The sequence below is a fragment of the Drosophila erecta genome, unplaced genomic scaffold (assembly GCF_003286155.1).
Source record: "Drosophila erecta strain 14021-0224.00,06,07 unplaced genomic scaffold, DereRS2 tig00000055-arrow-pilon, whole genome shotgun sequence".
In the NCBI taxonomy this organism is placed as follows: domain Eukaryota; kingdom Metazoa; phylum Arthropoda; class Insecta; order Diptera; family Drosophilidae; genus Drosophila; species Drosophila erecta.
The window spans coordinates 18,377,115-18,398,304 of record NW_020825200.1 but is presented as its reverse complement, the minus strand read 5'-3'; the positions used below and the strand labels follow the sequence as shown (position 1 = coordinate 18,398,304).

The 21,190-nt window shown below is 41.3% G+C and overlaps 3 protein-coding genes, 1 long non-coding RNA gene and 1 other non-coding gene across 17 annotated transcripts; 3 read left to right on the top strand and 2 right to left on the bottom strand.

The window, feature by feature from the left end:
• Positions 1 to 238: 238 nt before the first annotated feature.
• Positions 239 to 17,386, top strand: LOC6542984 (long-chain-fatty-acid--CoA ligase 4). Of its 12 annotated transcripts, none has more exons than XM_026978207.1 (12): positions 239 to 752; positions 1,219 to 1,245; positions 9,062 to 9,283; positions 10,829 to 10,964; positions 12,328 to 12,390; positions 12,779 to 13,217; positions 13,277 to 13,483; positions 14,389 to 14,863; positions 14,925 to 15,097; positions 15,161 to 15,424; positions 15,482 to 15,757; positions 15,823 to 17,386. In XM_026978207.1, the coding sequence occupies exons 3-12, from the start codon at positions 9,261 to 9,263 to the stop codon at positions 15,975 to 15,977; spliced, it is 2,211 nt and encodes a 736-aa protein (XP_026834008.1). In that variant the 5' UTR covers positions 239 to 752; positions 1,219 to 1,245; positions 9,062 to 9,260; the 3' UTR covers positions 15,978 to 17,386. The 12 variants fall into 12 exon arrangements, with proteins under 12 accessions (XP_026834008.1, XP_001970432.2, XP_026834014.1 ...); XM_026978208.1 differs by having other exon boundaries at positions 254 to 274; XM_026978209.1 differs by lacking the exon at positions 239 to 752 and adding an exon at positions 769 to 1,016.
• Positions 5,459 to 6,399, bottom strand: LOC113564037. Its single transcript, XR_003407754.1, has 2 exons — positions 5,867 to 6,399; positions 5,459 to 5,770 (listed from the first exon to the last, which is right to left on the bottom strand). It is a non-coding gene; the product is annotated as an uncharacterized LOC113564037 (long non-coding RNA).
• Positions 11,424 to 12,321, top strand: LOC26526185 (cytochrome b-c1 complex subunit 6, mitochondrial). Its single transcript, XM_026978216.1, has one exon. The coding sequence runs from the start codon at positions 11,661 to 11,663 to the stop codon at positions 11,919 to 11,921; it is 261 nt and encodes an 86-aa protein (XP_026834017.1). The 5' UTR covers positions 11,424 to 11,660; the 3' UTR covers positions 11,922 to 12,321.
• LOC6542554 lies at positions 13,485 to 14,298 on the bottom strand. Of its 2 annotated transcripts, none has more exons than XM_001970397.3 (2): positions 13,846 to 14,298; positions 13,485 to 13,781 (listed from the first exon to the last, which is right to left on the bottom strand). In XM_001970397.3, the coding sequence occupies exons 1-2, from the start codon at positions 14,178 to 14,180 to the stop codon at positions 13,562 to 13,564; spliced, it is 555 nt and encodes a 184-aa protein (XP_001970433.1). In that variant the 5' UTR covers positions 14,181 to 14,298; the 3' UTR covers positions 13,485 to 13,561. The 2 variants fall into 2 exon arrangements, with proteins under 2 accessions (XP_001970433.1, XP_026834016.1); XM_026978215.1 differs by having other exon boundaries at positions 13,758 to 13,797.
• A 191-nt stretch (positions 17,387 to 17,577) lies between the features above and the next one.
• Positions 17,578 to 17,660, top strand: Trnal-cag. The gene has a single exon. It is a non-coding gene; the product is annotated as a tRNA-Leu (tRNA).
• The last annotated feature ends 3,530 nt before the right edge of the window (positions 17,661 to 21,190 follow it).

The window sequence follows — 21,190 nt, the reverse complement described above, 5'->3', positions numbered from 1 at the left end:
ACACCTTTTACAAATAATTTAGATCGTTCAATCTTGTAATAAGAAAATAAAGACGCAAAGTCGCATAGCGTTCTTGAATGAAAAACATTTTCATTTACCGTGTACTGGGATTGGTACATCTACTGCAATACCTCTCCACATATTTTTATATTGATATATTCAGCCAGTTTACTTTTAAAAGCTAAAGACTATTTAAATTTACCGCGAAATGGGATTTTTTAGTTCGAGATTTGGTCAGTCGAGAACACATGGATTACAGCTCCTCCACCATCTGGTAACACTTGTTGCGATTTTTAAATAGTTTTCGATGCGTGAGTAGATTTCTGCACAAGCCGTGGAAAAGAGGCCGTTCTAGAATTTCAGCAAACATGGGTGGCACGATATGAGTGAAAATGCATTCGGTGTAATGGGAAAAAATCAATTGTCAGCAAGGAGATTGATGCAAACGCCAGAACAACACACACACACACACACAGGAAGGAGAGAGTCTTCATCGGCATTCGAGCGGCCGCTAGTGTGTGCGTGAGCTAGAGAGCCAGAGAGAGTAGCAGAGAGCCGCGGCGAAGGAGAAAGAAAATAATCTCGTGGCAAAAGCGAAACGGCGAAAAAGTTCAGAAACAAACTTAACGTGATTTGAGAACGTTGTGCGCCATCCCGTCACTTCAGCGGGCGCCAAACAAAGTAAAGCAAAAAATCACTAAAAAACAACATTGAACGCAGTTTAAAAAATACAACTCACGAGTGTATTGTGTGTAAGTAGAGAAGTGTTTTTCGAGTGGCGTGATAAACACACCGACACTCGCACACGTGCGACGCTGCCCAGCCTGCGTCTGTGTGAGTGCTCTTGTGCGCTAGTGAGCAAATGTGCAGTTTTGTGAAAGTTTTGCGAAAGTTTTATCAATTAAAGCGCAACGTTGACTATCTAAAATAAAAATCCGAGAGCTCCGAGAACGAACGGAAATAGCTGAGAGGAGGATAAACGTGTTGAAGCCAACGCAACATTTTATTTTATGCTGGTATTACGTGTGCGTTACCGCGCGTATGTGCGTGTGTGTGTGTGTGTGCGTCCGTGTGTTCTTATTGGCGAAACGTCATTTTATATAATCGGTGATTTATTTCGATCTGTGATCTTTTGCGATCCACTGCCTGATTTCTGTATTTTGTTCTAACAATCGTTGCATGTGTGCGCCCTCCAAAACTCCCGCAACTGCCGCTCAGAACTGGGAACTAGCCTATATAAGAAAGGTAAGTCTGGAGCCCATTTCTCCTTCGCCGGCTTCCTTTTCTCACTAGGATGTCACGCCACCTTGTCTATTTACCCAATAAATCTGGTTTCGTGGCCAGGAATCAACAGTCCTCTCTCTTGACCCAATTCGAGTGCCACAGTGTTCGTGGAAGCGCAACTGCACTTTCCTTATGCAATTGGTTGCCATTGGCACCCAGACGTATTTTGTTTGCTGTTTGTTTATTGATTTGTTTGGCTTTCGCCACTAGAGTACAGTCGGGCTTCCCAAAGAAGCTCTACCAATGGGATTTAATGGAGTGGTTTCCAAATCGTAAATAACTTCGGATTAGACTCCAGCACTGAAATGACGCGCCTTTTGTGGGGATTAGTCATTCTTCTTATCGAGCGTGGACTGTCGAACATAAAAACTTAAGAACAAACAGAAAAGATCAACAAACAGTTATTATCATGACCATGGTATTACTTTTCAATGTTTGCTTTGCATACTATGTAGTTTGAATTCGTTATATTAGAGCAATAAGAGCAGTAAATGAAAGCACCCGTTTTTATGAGTGATTTTAAAGCGCATTACCTTTTATTACGACCTTCAGAAAGATTCTGCTTAAAGTCATTAAAGTGGTCAATTTAGGGTTTTAAATCTAATTTAATTTAACAAAATCAAAAGTTGTATTACATCGTCTTTGTTAGCTCAGCAAAGTCGTTGGCTCTTAAAAGTTCCACTGTAGTTCACGACTGCCTTACCGTTATTTTTAACCTGTTAATTGCATTCCTTCCCAAGGCAGTTTAAATTGTAATTAGATGCGGCGAGAAGGGTCCCATTCCAATGGAGACCTACGCACATAAACAAATCTCTCTTTGCGCTCTCTCGCTGCTTTTCCCCTACCTTGCACGTGTAATTTCTTGTAACGCGTTCTGCGCATTCTCGCTCTTACGAGAGAGTGGCGCTCTCTTTGTCTCGGCTTGTTATACCAACTGAAAATCATGCGAGTTTTATCTGGAGTGCCCGTGTGTGAGTGTGGGCGTGTGTGCGACGTGTATCATCTGTTTTCAATACCTCGCGACCAGCTGAGCGGTGGGTGGTGGGTTGTTGGAGTGGGTGGAGTGGGTGGCTGACTGGGTTGGTGCACTTTTCGTGCCACGCTTTTGTTTCTAGGGCGCGGTTTCCACTTTTGTGCCGGAAACACGGTTCAGACATCCGAGGTGGAAGCACTTAATAATCGGAATATCGCTTACATCGCCGCTATGTAGTTATTCTCTAGGTGCGGGCAACCTGAGCAGCGCTAAGGACCATAAGACCATATAAGGACCATATAGATCTGCGATAAGCCTCTTGATGTGTTACACCCGGGTATGGGTATGGTCTACCCAAAAGAAAAATGGAGCCGTACAACGTAAATGTTACACCCAGTAAACTTGGTCCTTTAATACCCTTTTAAAAAATACCCTACAAAAAGTCATATTTACAAAAGTCATATTAAATGTAAATGTAAATGTTAAATCGGATAGTGCTTTTAACTCAAGTGGCATTGAAGTTTTGTTTATTGAGCTTACACAATTGCAAATCTACTTGATAAAGAGCTATTTTGTATCAAACTTGTAGAGGACCCAGACTATTAATTGATAATGGGTCTTAATAAAATCTGTCCGAATTCGAGAGCTGTTCAAGAGGTCAGACTTACACGGCTTTTGAATAGAGAAAGTCAACAATCGAGACATTGATTATTAAAACCCCTTCATAAATATGCAGCTAGGAAATAAAGCTTTAAGTGGTGATAAATCTGTTCAAAAGTTACTTAAACGCTTTGTAACTGAAATCATTATCTGGTGAACTTTACAAAATGTTCAGACAGTTATTCCTGTAAAAGATTCTTCATTAAATACCGCATTGGAATTCAGGAGCATCAAAACTTCCAAATAAGAAAAGTCTGCTGGGTGGTTAAACGCCCAGTGTTCCCCACACTGAAAATGCTCGCCTCGTGGGCGGGCCACGTTTGCCGGTCGCGGCTTTCATTCATGGTCATGCCGCCCAGTTTTCCGCCCGTCTCTCACTTGCGGTTGCTCCATGTAAACAATTTGCTCTTTGACCTTTTACACTTTGCACCTCTCTCCTTCGCTCTTCGCCGTAGGCCCACAGTGCAGTACAGTACACTCGCGCTCACACTCACTTGCATGCAACCGGCTCTCTCAATCTCGCTCTTTTCGCCGCATTGTTCTTGTACTTTGTTTTAAGCTCCACAGCGGCACAATTTCCCCTGAAACTCATACGATTTTCAGCTGGTATATCAAATGAAAAACGTGCCACAGAGCTTGCTTCTTGCCAGCCAACCACCCCATAGCACTCACCCCTCCCTTTCGCCCATCGCCTCGTGACTTTTCCCAATGCTACACGGAAAAAAGTGATCTATAAAGACTACTACTTCTACTATTGATTTACATCCAAAATGTGGCATATAATGTCTGAAAATATATTGTAAAGAAGTTATCTAGTAATATCTCCAAATTACGCATTGATAAATATATTTAAAAAAAATATAATTTCAGCGTTTGTATAAAAGGTTGATGTTTAAATGGATAGTATTTAAAATCGGTATTGTTCAATTTGTAATAATCCTAAATTGTGTGCAGTGCAGCTGCAGGGGCTGCTTTTCATTTTCCCTTCCCTCGTTGTCTCTCCTGGCGCAAAGTCAAAAATAGTCACGCGATGTCTGGGGACTGATGTCTGACCCACGCTCCGCCCATCGCCTACCCGCAGCCACCCCTGGAATTCGGATTCGAATTCGGGTTGTAATGACAATGTGTAATCTGTAATCGGCCTCTGTGCAACAGCTGCAGATTGCGCTACATCCCTTCAAAAATGTATAGCTTTGTTCTTTTCGTAAATGCAAATTGAAGTTCGGCGAATTATGTTGGGAATGAGTTCTAATTTCCGATTTATTTCAAGTTAAAAGTAGCACTGCGCGAAAACTTAGTGTTCTATTATTTTAATTTATTTAATACCAATAAAGGTGGAATATCCTGAAGTTTTTACAATTACCAAGTTGCAGGGTTCTGCATTGAATTTAAAATAAAGCATTGAGTCCTATTTTTAAATAAAAGAAATACACAAGCCACTATGATTTATTATATAAACTATATAGATTAATACATTTTCCTGAGAGCTTCATCTCTCCAAAGCGTGGCTTTGGTTCCCGGTTCTATTTCTAGTTGGCATACCAACTACCTTGTTGCGGTTGCAAGTGCTCTATGATTGGCAAGCGGCTGGTTTAGAAAAAAAGTTGTTTGTATTTCAATTTTATGGGCAGTGGCTTTTACCACGCGGAGTTATACACCGTTCAACGTCTCGCCAGGTATTTAAGCCCCCTTTGATCTAAGCCCCTGGATCGTATGAGCCTTATTTGTGTTTGTTTTAGTCATGACTTTGGTGGATTTTCTAACCGGTTTTCACGCAGTACCGCTTCGATTAAACCGGCCGCTTGGCTTCGCAACTTCCCCCACCTCTCGCGATCATTGCCAAGTCTGTATTTCCCTGGAAAATTTCACTGGAGCACGTGCTCGGCGGTGATGGTCACTCTACAGATAAGTACTCGCTTGTCTAGGTCATTTATTTTAGCGCTACTTTCGCACACTCCCATTTACATACATACATATGTATGTACGTGAATATCTCGAGTGTTCATGCGAGATGAGCGAGTGCAAAAGAGAGTGCGCCGATCTTTCTTCTCCGCAGCCGTGTGGGTGTAGCGCTCTCCTTTCTCTCTTTCTCCGCCGGCGGTAATCAAATTATTTTCAGTTCGCCTCCAAAACACGCCCACACACACACGGTCACTCGTTTGTTTGTTTGTTTGCCGTGCTTGCTCTTATTTGCCTGGCTCGTTTTCATTCAGTGAAATATTCAACGCCCCGTGCAAAAGTTCTCACTTGCTGGCGCTGTTGAGGTCACACCGGAAACATTTTCGAATAGTTGCCACATGGATTGTATGTTTAAATTTCAATTTAAATTTATGGAATATTATGGACTATTTTTCAACACGGCTTTACACGAAGTATAGAGGTCTTAAGTACATATAGGGGTATAGAATATAATCTTATTCGATACGATCAACTTGAAACAAATTTGGCTAGAACTTGTTCTGGGACCATCCGAATGGAGAGAGACTACTCAGGTAATCAAAATAATAAATAGCTATTGCCCTGGCAATATCCAGATAAAGATTTATTTATATACGCCGTTTATTTCGTAAAACAACAGGTTTTGTGTGCTCCCCCTTCAAATCTCTAAAACAAGCCACCGAACAAGTGTTATTTCGCTCTGTGCACAACTGTTGTTTTCTTTATTTCAATCTCGTTTGAGCAATTCTTCTCGTTTTTATGTGTGTACTGCGACTGCAAAAAGTATTTTTATTTCGGACTTTGACACAGTCATACGATGATTTTGTTACCCCATTATTCGCCAGAGAGCCGCCGCTCGAGGGAGCGAAGCAGTCGGCGGCATGGCAGACACTCACGTAACGCCGCCTCGCCCGCCTGGAAATAAGTGAATCAAATGTTGCAATTTAATTCACATTTTGCACGGTGCGCACTCGCGGCGGTCCGAATAATGTCGTGTTCTCACACACTCACTTCACGCCACCGCCCGCCCGTTGCAATGTCAAGGCAGTCGGTAGTTCCCGTTTCCATTTTCCATAAACGACATAAGCGACACCTTGACCAAAGTTCAAGTGGCATTTATGCAAGCGCTGTAGGTACGTTTCCAATCGTAAACAATATCGCAGCTGATCGACGCGGAATCGAGCACGCAGGTGGCCAAGCAGCAAGTGAAAGAGTTAGTCACTCTTTGATTTTTGGTATGCCGAGTCTTGTGCGAAACAGGCAACTGAAGTCCACGTAGATATGTGGGGACACGTTGTTGTCTGAGGCATTTCTGGTGACGTGTTCCAGTGAGTTACAGTTTTCTCTTTGTTGTTTATTCCATACAATTGGCGCAGAACGCTTTGCACTCGCATTTTGGCATTGTTTGGCAATTTCGTAATGTCTGCGCTTGGAGCTAAAAGCGATCTTGGACTTTGGCAGCTCACTTAGTGTGAGTTTCCGATTTGTGAAGTGGCAGTTGCAGTGGCGTCAGCAAAATACAAATGACAGTCTGTAAAACGGCGTTTCAAGCTCCACTTTGTACTCTCTACTTTCGTGGCGGTTTCAGGTGTATTTTCTGATTAAATCAAGCACGACGTGTTCGTTTGCCAATGCATTTCAGCCGCTTGCAGTCTGTCGTGCAATGAGCGCAAATAATAATAGCAATCAATACGAAAACGGAAACAGCACCAGTTACAAGTACCTCCGTTCAGCTGTAATTAATACAAGGTTTGTGCCTTTGTCTTAATGTAGGCAATTAAGTGAGTTTCACTCTGAAATGAGAAGCAGCTCGTAGTGTGCAATCTGCCGAATGCAGATTGCATTTTGCCTGTTGATTAACTAGAATTGGGGTACTTGGTGCCACGCGATCTCCGAAAATCAGTTTGTGCAAAATTCCTATCTGAAAATCATATTTTCAAACGTGCATTTTATCTTAGCCGTGAGGCTAATCAATAAATTTCCCCTATCGAACCATAGTATTCTTAATTACTGTGTGTTTATGGTCAGATTCCGTTGTTACCAGGACAAATTTTAAGTATAGCCTTATTCGATCGTTCAATTGCATTATAACAATTTCCTGACAATACTGCCATTAAAAAAGCATTTAAACAATGCTTAAATTTGGATGTGTGGTTCCAAATTAAGTTTTAATTGCAATGTTTTGTTGCTTTCAGAAAGTCGTTTTTTTTGGCTGTTGACCTTGTGTACCGGTTAACGTGTTCGTTGTAACAATACGCATACGCCGGGAGTGTGCTTTAACCCACAAGATATACGAATCGGGTCTGATTCAATCAGTTCTCAGTACAGTGCTTATTTAGGCACATTCACCATAATCTTTTCACATGTGCGACATCGCACACTGCCGACCAGAGGGGCGGTCCAAAGTTCGGATTACAGTAATCACAGGCTTAATGTGCACAATTTCCTTATTGTTTTCAAGCGGACCATGATTGCTTTGTTAGACACTCGGCATAACCTTTGCTTCCAACACGCCATTCTCTGCAATATTGTTCCACACATAAGTATCTTTTTGTGTACTTAGAGCTCGAACTTTGACCCCGGGGCTAAACAGCAGAGTGACTGCAACTGACCCGCGGATATGTAAAGATAAACGATTTGATATTTTATTTTCATTTCATTTTCATTCATTAACCTACAAAGCAGTTTAACAACTTTCGCCCATGTCCACGTAGCTTAAACGACTTGAACTTGGCACAGTGGTATGCAAAAGAATACAATTTTGAGCTCTGGTTGAGTTTAGCTTAAAATTCTGCAGCTGTTTTTAGTGTTTTGTTTTTATTTTGAGTTTGTATGTCTAAAAGCAGCGAGGCAAGTGTGATTCTAATTTTGTTTTTTACATTAAATGCGTAGAATAACAAAGACCATCTTCATAATAAAATGTAATTATATGTTTGACGGAAACTTTGCAGAATGTCCTTAGGGAAAGTGTGCTGAAAATAACCAAATTTCCACTCTCTAAGCCAACTTTCTAGCCCACAGTGCCAGAGTTTTGCATAGCGTCTGTTTCTTTCGCATATCTGTGTATACTGTGTTTAAATGCCGAAAAGCGTTGTTGTTTTCGCAGTCTTCGTCATGTTTTCATATTGTCTTTCTTCGCAAACAAAACACGTATTCACAACGCTTACGGTTTCGACTCTTCTGCTCCGTATCTTAACCATGTGTCAGGGGTTCGAGGGATACGCAGGCAGACGATCTGTATTTTGGGGCCGGTTCAATGCACTCCGTCGGAGCAGCTTGAAACCGAGTTACGACTTCGCATACCCTTTTTGTATCACTCATGTCACGCATGTCATGTGATGTGCGAGTTTTGAGCGGTTGCATAATACGCGAACTTTGCCGGCGTGGAGTAGAATGCTTTGTCGCTTATCAGGGACGGTATATTCTAAGGAATCCATTTGGTATCGGCTTTCATAGCGGATAAACCTTGGAGAGTTGGACTTTGGCCCTTGCCTTCAAGTATTGTTTATAAACACAAAGCAGAAACAGCGCAAAGGCGTTTTTTTGTAAGTTGTGTAAATGAATGCCAAAGAATTTGTATAGTTTCTATTGATGTCCCCGACCTATGCCAATGTTTCTCCGCCTAACTAATGGGCGCAATGAAAGAGAGAGTGAATTTGAGGGGCTGAGAATCTGATTACGCAATCGCTCTCTTGCTTTTTTAAACTGGCTGCCTAATTTTAAATTTTCCTCTATACGTATCTCCATTTCTCTGTAGATCCTATCTTGAATCGTTCTTTATGTTCTTTTTATCAGCATTTCGATTTGCTGCTGGCAAGAATCCAGAAATGCCGAAAGCGTAACAACAACTTGTTTGGACTTCAGGTGCTGATTTGATTAAAATATTTACGAAGGCCGCACAGTTGGCTAATTGGAAAAAATATATATTTACGCTCGATTTGATTATTATAACCTATTTTAAGAATGCAATTGGGAAATTACTTTCTGTACTAAGATATAAACTACGCTAGATAGCAGCCTATACAATTATGTTCTTTTCCGTGTGCTCAAAGGTGCTTTGTTATTATGTCATCACACACTTTGGTATCGGTTTAATGCAGCAATGCAGATTTTCATGATTTCCTCGCCTGCTGTCTCTTCCCATTTTGTCGTCCTACCTCATTAGCACTACATAAATGCATATATTTGTTCTTTTATTGGTTGCAGGTGAAACTACAAGCTGAACATCCATCTGGAGAGGAACACCTGACATCATCCTGTTATTGTTGCGTGCATTGTTTGTTTGTTCTTGCCATTAATCAGAGCTAGGCTCTTTTGGAGGATACGCCTCACCCACCATTTCCACTACCGATCAAAAGACACTCATTCAATTCATAGATCGGACAAGTAAGGAACAGGCAGCAAGATGTTCATCGAAGACGATGCGCAGTGAGTAAAGACTTTTATTATATAAGAGCTTCTGGTTTCGAGCCCGTTTTCTGTGTGTTTCATAAGTACATCACTCAGTGTAAGCTTGTGGTTGTGGATTCTTATGAGTCGCTAAATTATATTATTAAGAAATCTAGCTTTAAGCAGTTGGTCTTTTCACCTCTCATTATTTAAATTTTTGTGTACTTTCTATTTGTGGTTTATTTAATTTATTTTGACATAGTGCTCCTTTTGAGCTCCTTGGCCCGGGACATTGACGTCATACCATTTTGCGCAATCCAAGTTCAAGGCTTTAGTTCGATTTGCTTATCAGGCTAGCACTCATACACGATGTCTTTATCAAGAGTGCAGTCTTCAACTACGCTTTTTACTAGGAATTATAAAAAGAGCAACATTATGAGCGCGCTCACTTATACCACGACCTGAAAATAATATTCAATTACAAATATATACATATTTATGAAGAATTGCGAGACTTAGCATGACTCGTTTCCTATTCAACTAGCTTCTATCTTGGTCGTATGCTAATAACTGATTTTCTATTTAATCCGCCGACGAGCAATAATAAGTAATCAGAAGCAAAATTCTTGGTAGAATGCTTTACAGTGTTTTAAATTAGATCCCCGTGCTATTTTAATTAATTAGGCATTGCGATAATAAGTTTATCTAGTATTCTGGGTGACAGTCGTTCAGATTTATATTTATAAATCAAAATTTTAAAATTGTTGGCATGAGTTTTTTGTCTAATTTTAATTATAAATAACGTGATAAGAACGCTTAAAATGGCTGCGGTCTTAATGGTATTGCAAAGAAAGTAAGAAAAAGGTTGTCGATAAGTACAAAATAAACTAATGATAAGAACGTTAAGAAAATACCCTATTAGCAAATGAGTATGGGTGAATTAGGAAGTACTCCCCCAAATTGTGTCATAATTTTGAAAAGTATTTGGGTCATAAAGATTGCTCCACGATTAATGATATATTGCAAATACTCATGATTTTTGACACGTTTTATGAAGGACTTGGCAAGCCAACTAGATTGATTTTAGATGGCAGATAAGATGCCGGACGTATAAAAGGGTCCAGACGAGTACCAGACTTACACTTAAGTTTCAGTTTATTTCAATAGTCGAGTTCGGGGCCCCTTAAGAGTGATGATTACTGGCGACTCGGACTTCGGCGCTTTAGGGCTAAGCAATCTCTAGCTGATAAAAAACCGAGCACCTTCAGAGCTCTCCACCGGTTATCGCCCGTTTGAAAAGCGTTTTCTGAGCGCCGAGAACCGAAGTGAGCGTGAGAGTGTCTACCCCTTTCCACCTACGGACTTTCAAGACCTTCTAACTAACAGTGGCAGCAGCGGCAGGTGGTCATATCAGTTGGTTTTCGGCTTGCGACGGCGCTACAACGAGTGGGTGGGTGCAGTGGGACAGTCGTTGGAAGAGCCAACCGGGCGAATACTTTACGAGGCGGTGAAACCAATAGTTCTTCCCCGCTGAAATTTGCATACCAATTGGCCACTAATTTGACTTTTTCATTGCCCTTTCAGAATGGACAGCTTCTGGGTGCAAAGCGCTCTTGGCGCGATCAAGGCGATCGCCTTCATGTACGACATCATCACCCTTCCGGTTTACTTGGTGCTGCAACAGCCCTGGAAACGCCGCCAGGACTCGCGTCGAGTTAAGGTAAGTGCTTTAACAGGATTCCGGATACACCTGGCTAGTTGAAACTGATGGAAAAAGCCACAGACTTGCCCGGCCAATCAGTGCGACGGGTGTAACTATCTCGAGAATCGAATAGTTGAAATACTTTCGACTTTGAACTGGACGTTCCAAAGTACAGAGGCTTGTCTACCTAGCTACAAACAAGTTGCTTTAGTTTCATACTTATTTATTAAAAAAAGTGCACCCTTGGTTATCAGTTTCATTTAGTTCTTTTCCGCATTTAATTTTCCTCACTTTAAGGCTTGTTATTGCCAAGTGATTTCTTTATGTTCATTTCATTGTCTAATCGACGATGACGACTGTTGATTTATTGACCAGGTCCACTACTTCCACTATCTTTACGCCTTTATCAGGGGTTCGCAATTTATGCGACAATTAGCTTTTCCGATTTCCTTTCCTTCATTTCGCTTTATTATTCCGCGAGTGCGAGGACATCCAATCATGGTTGTCAGGCCATAAAGACAGAACCATGCAGCAGGACTTGTTGTGGGCTAAGAAACCATAGGATATGTCTACCTGTTTTTGAAATGGAAATAGTAAGCTTTGCAAGTGAGAAATTCTTTGCTCTCAGCCCAAAAATAAAAAACATTTCGAAGTGAGAGTAAGCTGATAATACCCTGCAAAATAAATTAGTCATATCTCCTGGAAGCCTTAGCCATGGCGTTTAAGAGCTGGTTTTTGGTGCCTGTCGTCAAGGCCGATGACAACGATCAGGAGTTAGTTGATCCGCAAGAAGCCCTTAGGGAGAAGTGCCAGGCCAAAGATCACATCCAATCTCTGTACAACAAGTATCAAGAGTGCAATGATCGCGTGAATGGCAAGTCCAAAACAACTGAGACGTGCATGGAGGAATTGTTCGACTTCGTTGCTGAGCTGGATCATTGCGTTGCTCACAGTCTCTTTTCGAAACTGAAATGATTTCAAATTCAAGAACAAATATCACGATAAGCGCTGCTTAACAATAAAATTGGCAAATAAATAAAGGAACCAACTCAACACAAAAATTCTGGCTGCCTACAGGGAACTGAAATATAAATATTTTACAAATCCAGCTATAACTCGCTTTGGTTAGGGGCGCCCCACCTGAGGTACACTTTTATCTTATTTCTCACTATCTAAATGGAACGCATTTTGGTTGGCCTTTTCAGTCGGCTGATAAGGCTTATGCGTTACTAAGGCATCAAAAATGGTCGTGCAACTTGCTATAATCTTTAGAAAAATAAGTAAAATAAGTTGAATGCCTTCATTAGGGATCAGCACCTCTAGGCAATTTCACGGCTAACTAGCTTCTCATCGCATATCTCAACTCCTCCTTCCTCTACAGGCCAAGCCCATTAACCAGAAAATGTTGGTCGATGAGTCCAAGTACGCGCCGGATGACATAGAGGTTTAACTTTTGCAAATGTGTTTTTAATTATTTAATAATACTATCTGTTATGGAACATACACACATTACACGAACACACATACAAACACACACACACATTGGGGCACCCCCATACAAAACACCACACACGCACAATGAATGTTCCAGGGACTGGTGATCGTGCCCAGAGTTGAATCCCCTGTTTGGAGACTCTTTTTGGTGTTGGTCAAAGAAACATGATCTCCTGAGTTATGGCCCTCACCTCAACAAACCCTCGAAAAAACTCACATGTCCGTTATCTCTCTGTCGATTCTACTTTGTGGTACCTCCCCTAATTGGGCGTTTCTTTTTAAATCGCAATCTCTTATACAATGTTAAACTAATCGCCACGATTTTGCTCATTTTCCAGGCAAAGATCGTGCGGAACGATGACAATGAGCTGACCTACCGGACCACGGACCCGCCACGCGATGTCCACGTGAAGATGTTGCAGGAAAACATCGACACCCTGGAGAAGGTATTCAACTATGTGGCCAAAACGTACACGTCGAAGCGTTGTCTGGGCACCCGGCAGATCCTCAGCGAGGAGGATGAGGTGCAACAAAACGGACGAGTCTTCAAGAAGTACAATCTGGGTGACTACAAGTGGAAGACGTTCACCGAGGCGGAGCGCATGGCGGCTAATTTCGGGCGCGGTCTGCGGGAACTTGGCCAGAAACCACGCGAGAACATTGTCATCTTTGCCGAAACGCGAGCCGAGTGGATGATCGCTGCCCACGGATGCTTCAAGCAGGCTATGCCCATTGTCACCGTCTATGCTACACTGGGCGATGATGGAGTTGCTCATTGTGAGTACATTTGTTGACCATGTGTACGATTTTAAAGTAATATTTTAAACTGTTGCCAGGCATCACAGAAACGGAAGTCACCACGGTTATCACCTCCCATGATCTGCTGCCCAAATTTAAGACGCTGCTGGACAAGTGCCCACTGGTGAAGACCATTATCTATATCGAGGATCAGCTGCAAAAGACGGAAACCACTGGCTTCAAGGAGGGCGTCAAAATCTTGCCATTCAACCAAGTCGTCAAGACCGGTCAGGACAGTAAATTTGGTACGTTTTGAAAGGGTTTTAAAAGATGATTTATTTCAAGTCAATCACACGACAATTTTGCTAAAATTGCATTGTGAATCACACCGAAAACGGTGTGGGTTCGACGTGTTCACCATCCGCGTTATCGTCATGCGTCTGAGGCGTTGCTATCGATCTGGATTCATCCGACTCGTGTTCATCATTTACAAGATTGCTCATCTGTTCGAGGTCATCACTGTTATCTTTCTCGGTTACTCCGTTTTCACTATCACAATCTGATTTTAATTCAGGTTCCTCCAAGTGGTTGCTATAGCGCCATCTATGAATGAAAGAGACTGAATGTGTTGATGTGGTCGTCCAGTGTTTAAATATACACCGCTCACCTCATGTCAGTACTGGAAAACTCAACGGGCTGCAGCAGAATCGGTTTCGCTCGCTCCACAAACTCATTCACAAGACTGGGACCTGGTCCTATGTCCAGATCTTCCGCTTTAGCCCCAGAAGTAACTTCTTCTGTTATCTTCGCCCCGTCTGCTTCTGGCTTAGAGGAATATGTGCGATACGCCCGAAAGATGAGAACGCCGCAGTATACGCCAAATAGTGTAAAAAATACAAAGCAGCTTCTAGGTTTGCCTGATGTTGAGCCTAGTAAAGCATTGCATTGTTGCACACAAGTCAAGGGCGTCAGGGTGATGAACTCTTCCAGGATTTCAGCCATTTCGAATTGCGAAACTAAAAAATAACCCTACACAATTTGGAAAGAGTTTTTTCTGTTTACCGATACTGATTCGATACTGAAATGTTGACAGGATATGTAAAGCATGCTCTGCGCCAAATACTTTATATATATTAAAATTTGTATGCTTAAGTGAAAGTGAAATTGCAATGAGTTCAGTTAATAATTAACTTTATTTTGTATTCCACAGAGCACGTTCCCCCCAAGGGTGATGACATTGCCATTATCATGTACACTTCCGGCTCCACTGGTACACCTAAGGGTGTCCTGCTCTCCCACAAGAACTGTATTGCAACAATGAAGGGCTTTGTTGATATGGTGCCTATCTATCCGGATGATGTTCTGATCGGATTCCTGCCCCTGGCTCACGTTTTTGAATTGGTTGCGGAAAGTGTGTGTCTCATGACCGGCGTTCCAATTGGCTACTCAACCCCCCTGACCTTGATCGACACTAGCAGCAAGATTAAGCGCGGCTGTAAAGGCGATGCCACCGTTTTGAAGCCCACCTGCATGACTTCGGTGCCGCTGATACTAGATCGCATTTCCAAGGGCATTAACGACAAGGTTAACTCTGGCTCGGCGTTCAAGAAAGCACTCTTCAAATTCCTTTACCAGTACAAAGTAAAGTGGGTTCAGCGAGGCTACAAGACGCCGCTGATTGACAAGTAAGAACGATTTGCCTATAAGCATCATGAGTTGGTCACTAAATGTAGTGTTTATTTGCAGACTGGTGTTCAAGAAGGTGGCAAAGCTTATGGGTGGTAAAGTGCGCATTATCATGTCCGGTGGAGCGCCCCTGTCAGCAGATACACATGAGCAAATCAAGACCTGTCTGTGCTTGGAGCTGATCCAGGGCTATGGCCTTACGGAGACTACGTCTGGAGCCACTGTCATGGACTGTGAGTGACCGCAGATCAACCTTTCTTTTCAAAATTACTAACTAACCTTACACCCAATACAAGACCGCGATATGACCTATGGACGCACTGGAGGACCATTAACTGTCTGCGACATCCGTCTAGTCAACTGGGAAGAGGGCAACTACCGCGTCACAAATAAGCCTTATCCCCAGGGCGAGGTCCTCATTGGCGGCGAGTGTGTCTCCCAAGGATACTACAAGTTACCCGGCAAGACCAACGAAGATTTCTTCGAGGAAGATGGGCAAAGATGGTTCAAAACCGGCGACATTGGCGAAATACAAGCTGATGGCGTACTTAAGATTATTGGTAAGTTGCTTGACACAGTGGTTGTTGTTTCAATTTATTATTTCCCTCGTTTTGCAGATCGTAAGAAGGATCTGGTTAAGCTGCAGGCCGGCGAATATGTCTCTCTCGGCAAGGTTGAATCTGAGCTAAAGACTTGCGGAATCATCGAGAACATTTGCGTATACGGAGATCCGACAAAGCAGTACACAGTGGCGCTGGTCGTCCCTAACCAAAACCATTTGGAGGAGCTGGCACAGAAACATGGCCTGGGAGAAAAGACCTTCGAAGAGCTGTGCTCATCACCGATCATAGAGAAAGCTATTCTCAAGGAAATCGCTGAGCATGCGCGGAAATGTAAGCTACAATGAAGAATTAGGTATTTTTTGAAGATTTTAATGGCATTTTGTTTAATCCAAAAGGCAAATTGCAAAAATATGAGGTTCCCGCCGCAATCACACTGTGTAAGGAGGTGTGGTCTCCGGACATGGGACTGGTAACCGCCGCCTTCAAGCTGAAGCGCAAGGATATCCAGGACAGATATCAGCATGATATTAACCGCATGTACGCCTCATGAAAGTCAATGTACTAAGCCAGAGGTATCAGATGCAGCAACGACAACAACAAGCAGACATTAAAGCAGCAGCAATGAAGCTAGTGTGTACTAATTGTTTTTAGTAGCACCCCACACAGCATAAGCATGCATACGAAATCCAAAACCAAACTAGCTTAAGTCCTAAAAGATCTAAATGTCGGGCACTACATGCAGGAAGCCGATAGTCACATTGCGCATGTAAAGACGGAATGTTCTCATATACCTTTTGCTTTTGTTTTATATTATTTGCTAGAAATCGAAAATTACTCGTTTCTCATTTTAATAAAGTTCGTCAAAGACTTGTTTGGTAGATAGCTGCAGCTGGGTTTGGTTTGGAAATGCGCTGTGTATGTGCTTAGGAATGCTGTTCAACAGATTGACAATGATAATGGTAATGATAACTGAATGCCGATGATGAGAAGGAATATTGTATACTGTACAGTTTTCGGTTTATAGTACATTTTGTGGCAAATTTATATTGCAGAAAAATACTTATTTTTATATTAAGCTTAAGTGGTTGCCTATTAATTATGTACATACAATATACACATCAATATAAAAGCATATATGTGTAAAATAAATCTAATATTTAGTGTACTTCTCTATGCTAAGTTAAATTTATGGAATTCTTGAAGTAATGAAATGTAGACAGCAGAAATGAAAGCGACTTGATTATGAATTAAAAGCCACAACTGAAAGTAAAACCGAAGAATTTCCCTTACAAATGCTTATTTTTGGCGCAGAGAAAAATACATCTAAACACAAATGGAACCATCCAAAAATTATTTTTAATTACACAAAGGCATAAAGGTTACAAAGGCAAATGTAATATATATTTTAGCTCAATTTAGTTAAAAAAAAATGACATCAAATGAATTTTATGAAATATATTATTTAAAACACAACGAGAAAAGTCAAAATTAATAAGCAACAAATGAAAGACTTAGTACCAAAATATAAAAACACTGAAATCACTAAAAGGCCAACAATATCGCCTATATGTTAAACTATAAAAGTAATAACATTTGTTTTAGATGTGCAAGAACTTTTGAATAAATTGTAGTCATATTTTTAGTTTATGTATATTTAGGAAACGTTTAGCAATTTTTTGTGGAAACGTTACGTTTCTTTTAAATAAAATTCAAATGATACAAAGATGCAATTTCGACTTCTGAAAACATCGCGAGGGAAGGCGTTACTCGAAGGTGGTACTCGTATCTCCGATTTTGTCATGCTGATCAAATAGATCATTATTGTAAAAACGAAGCGAGTTACGAGTAGTAAAGATGTAAGACAATTATTACACTTAAGTATCAATGCATTATAATATTTTTGATCGTATGAAATACTGGATAAATGAATAAACGAAACTATTTTTTAGTTGTACTTGAGCGGTAACTTGCATATTGGTTTAAAATTGTTATCTATTCCTGAACAAATATATCGAATATATGGGGTGCAATCGAGTTTTTGCTATCGATCAATGTTCAGTCCATCAAAGCTCTCTAGAACTTTTCACTGCGCTTTCGTCTAAATCAAATGGCCTGTGATCTTTTTGGTGCTCAGTCCACAGGTTGGTCAAGTCAGGATGGCCGAGTGGTCTAAGGCGCTGCGTTCAGGTCGCAGTCTACTCTGTAGGCGTGGGTTCGAATCCCACTTCTGACAAGAATTTTTTGCCTTTTTTAATTACCATTAATTACTTATTGGTTCTTCTTGCCAGCCCGCGGTCAGCGTTAATTGCACTGTGCAAAGAGCTCGGCGAATCCGCCAGCCGCATTTAACTGTTTGAGCCTTTGACTTGTTCGCTTGCACTTGTTTGCCCATGTAAATGACACAATTAGCACGCCTCGCTGCGTCCACTGGCTGCAGTGTTTACTGTAGTGTCGTTGCCCTACAGTGCCACCGTGCTGTATTTGTTTGCCCCGTATCTCTGTTTGCTTACTCCTACTTTGAGCATTTTTAAGCACTTAAAGCAAGGAATTGGTAATGTCTTACTTACGTAAAATGAACATCGAATGAACGTCGAAATCTCGGAAACTATACAATCTAGTTAGTCAAGATTAGCCAGGCTCTACGCCTCGCACGGGTATCTGGTATTCGGGGAACTTTACTATAGCGTTCTCTCTTGCAATATAACAATATAGATGTTTCCATTCACCAAAATTAACTTTAAAGTCTCACAACGAACCTGTTTGGCGTTTTGAACCGTGAACAGAACCAGGCATTCTGAAGTGGAAGTTACGAAACTTACGCAGCACATAAATCATAAGTTATAAATGTTTTAATTGTTCTGTTGGGCATGAAGCTACTATTCGCAAGTGTTTTGTGGTAAAAGCTTTAATATGAGCAAAAAGAAGATACGTACAAAAACTCAGAAGCCCTAACATTTTTTGTTGCCTTACTGCCTTACTTTTGTTAGCTTACTGCACTACTAACACTTATAAGCATAATTAAAGGTGTATAGGCATTCCACTCGTTTAATATTTAATATATGGGGTCATTCACATTCTTTGCCTGTTTTACTACTTTATAACAGAATTTAATTTTATAATTTTATATAATATAGGGCAACCCCTATTATTATGTCCATGAGTGTACATGAGCGACACGCAAGAACTGCAGGAAACTAAATAAGAAGTGCACCACAGAAAATGGTACTCCTCACAAAAAAGATTCAGAATTCCGAGACTTCAGCTGAATGCGATGACACTAATAAAATTAATAGACCATGTCTGACTGACTAAGGATAGCGAATATGGAGCACAGCATTCCCCATAAACCCACAAGGTTTCCATACTCAAGCGTCATGCTCAATAGATTTTGAATGACAGACGAGATCTGAGGAGGACGAGTAGTTGCAGATTAAAATGCCAACGAAAGACGCACACATTTCAAAAAGCAATAAAAGCGTATAATATTTTTGTTCATTAATTCGTTGAATCGGAAAATATTAACCTTGATTTGATCAAGATGGCTTAAAAGCAAAATTATTATTGAGACAAGAGGTTCTTCAACCTTCAACTAACTACATTAGAAGGATACAAAGGGAATTACTAAAAGTAAATTGCCAGATTTGCAATCAAATCGCACTGCTTAAATAAATCACAAGCTTTGAAGACTCTGAAATGTTAAACAGATTCAAGCTAAGCACAAACAGAAACGGTTTCAGTAACAGCACCCGACACATACATATGTATGTATTTATGCGAATCTGCAACTAAAATGCAACTGCAGATGCATCTACAAGAACTGGAGCTGTGTCATTTCGGTGAATTGCGTGACTGTGGTTCCTGCTCTTGCTCTGTTTGATGCATTCGACAAAACGAAACTTAGTCAAATGGGAATTTGCATCTGCCATCGGGGAGGGTCTCTGACCTCTCATGACACATCCTCCATATCTGGCATGGCATTTGCATTTTTACTGCAAATTCGAAATCGATTGTGATGTTCCCTCAGCGGACTTGGGTTACATCTCTGTTTCGAATGAGATGCGAACAATGGGCAGTGCACTGACTGCGTTTTATTGGCCTGCAGCAGGGAAAGGCATATTTGCTTGAATATTTATCTAGTCAATGCTGTAATCTCAATACTTTTGCCCGGCTTTCTATTTCCGCCCAGGCCCTGTCGAACACGTCCTTCTCATATGGCGTCTGATTTCCGCTTTGCGCTCCAGCGAACTGAGATGATGGACTGGGATTGACAGCGCGTCCGTGTCAGTGGGCGAGTGCCCGTGTCCTTCCAAGTGAAAGTTGTCCCTAGACTTGCAGCGTAGGGAGTATGCCAGTCACTTTCGTTGGCATTGGACGCGCATTTCAATATTTGCAGTTGATAAATTAAATGCATGCATTCGTTGACACTAAGAAAATGGGATTTCATTATCGGTTGAGCAAGCGTTGGCATTTATCACTTTAATGCATAATGTTCTTAGTTTTGAGAGCTAATTGCTTAACAATGTACCGTAAACAAGTTTAAAATCTGCCTATTTGAACTTGCCTATATAATTAAATGTGCATCAGCGTGCGTAGATGCAAGAAAAGTTTTTGAGACAAGTCGGCTGCCTCCTCGAAAGCCAACTGCTGCGCTTAACAAGAATTCCTTACGCCGTGTTGCACATTCTGCGAATGTTGGCAAGTTCAAGCGGCTGTGAAAATGCACACGCTTTCCGCCGGCGGAATGGAATACTCCCCGTTTTCAGCAACTACAGCCATTCGATAAGCATCGCTGCCACTATACGAGTATGGCTGTTTGAACGACAACAAAATGCTGCACGTGTTGCAAGTTCATTTAATCGAACAACTTTCTCCATCAGCCAGTGCATTAATATGCCGTTACGTAGTGCATGACTATTTCAACGCACTGCAGCAGGTTAGAGAAATGATGGCGAACATTCTGCCAGAAAATGTGGCAATCATTTCTATTTTATCTTAAATTTGCGCTGTATTTGTGCACTATAATCAAGGAACGCCATTAATACCGATAAAATCTGTATGCCAGCTTAGAAGTTGCATATTCCCATGGATATGCTAAAAGAATTCTAAAATTTCTGCTTCGCACTCCCACTATTGTATCTTAAACTCAGAACTGATTTTGTGGAATGGTAAATGAATGGTGAAGTATAATTGATACTACAAAAATTATTATTGAAAGTTCTTACATTTATTTGCCACCATACCAGTGGGGAAAACATCGCCCAACTTTCCCTTTTATCCCGTTTATCTGCCACTGCATTTCTCTCGTGCTCCTTCAGATAGCTAGCGGTAAAGTTAGGACAGATACAGATAGATACTGCGCAGCCGCACAGAGCGTTTTCTCTGGGTGGAAGCTCTTGATGCCTCTGAAACTGCAACTAATTTTAATCAAAACATATCGAATCCCCCAACTCATCCTCCTCGCCGGCATTGTTGTTTGTTTCCATTCGAAGATTTCCATAGACGAACTGGGCGAACATTTGATTGAATTGTTATGGTTACGAGAGTCAGGCGCATGCTATTTGTTGTTTGTTTAGATTTGTACCTGTCCTGGCTCCTCACTTTTCCTGCCTGCCAGGATTGCTTTCTTTTTCGGGCTTTTCTATTGCCATTTGGAAAAGTGCACATTTCGGACTGCGGTCTGAGTGTGTGTGTGTGTGTGTGTGCTTGTTCTGTTCAAATAACTAGTACAACGATTGTACGTGAGTTGATTTCGCAGCTATCAAC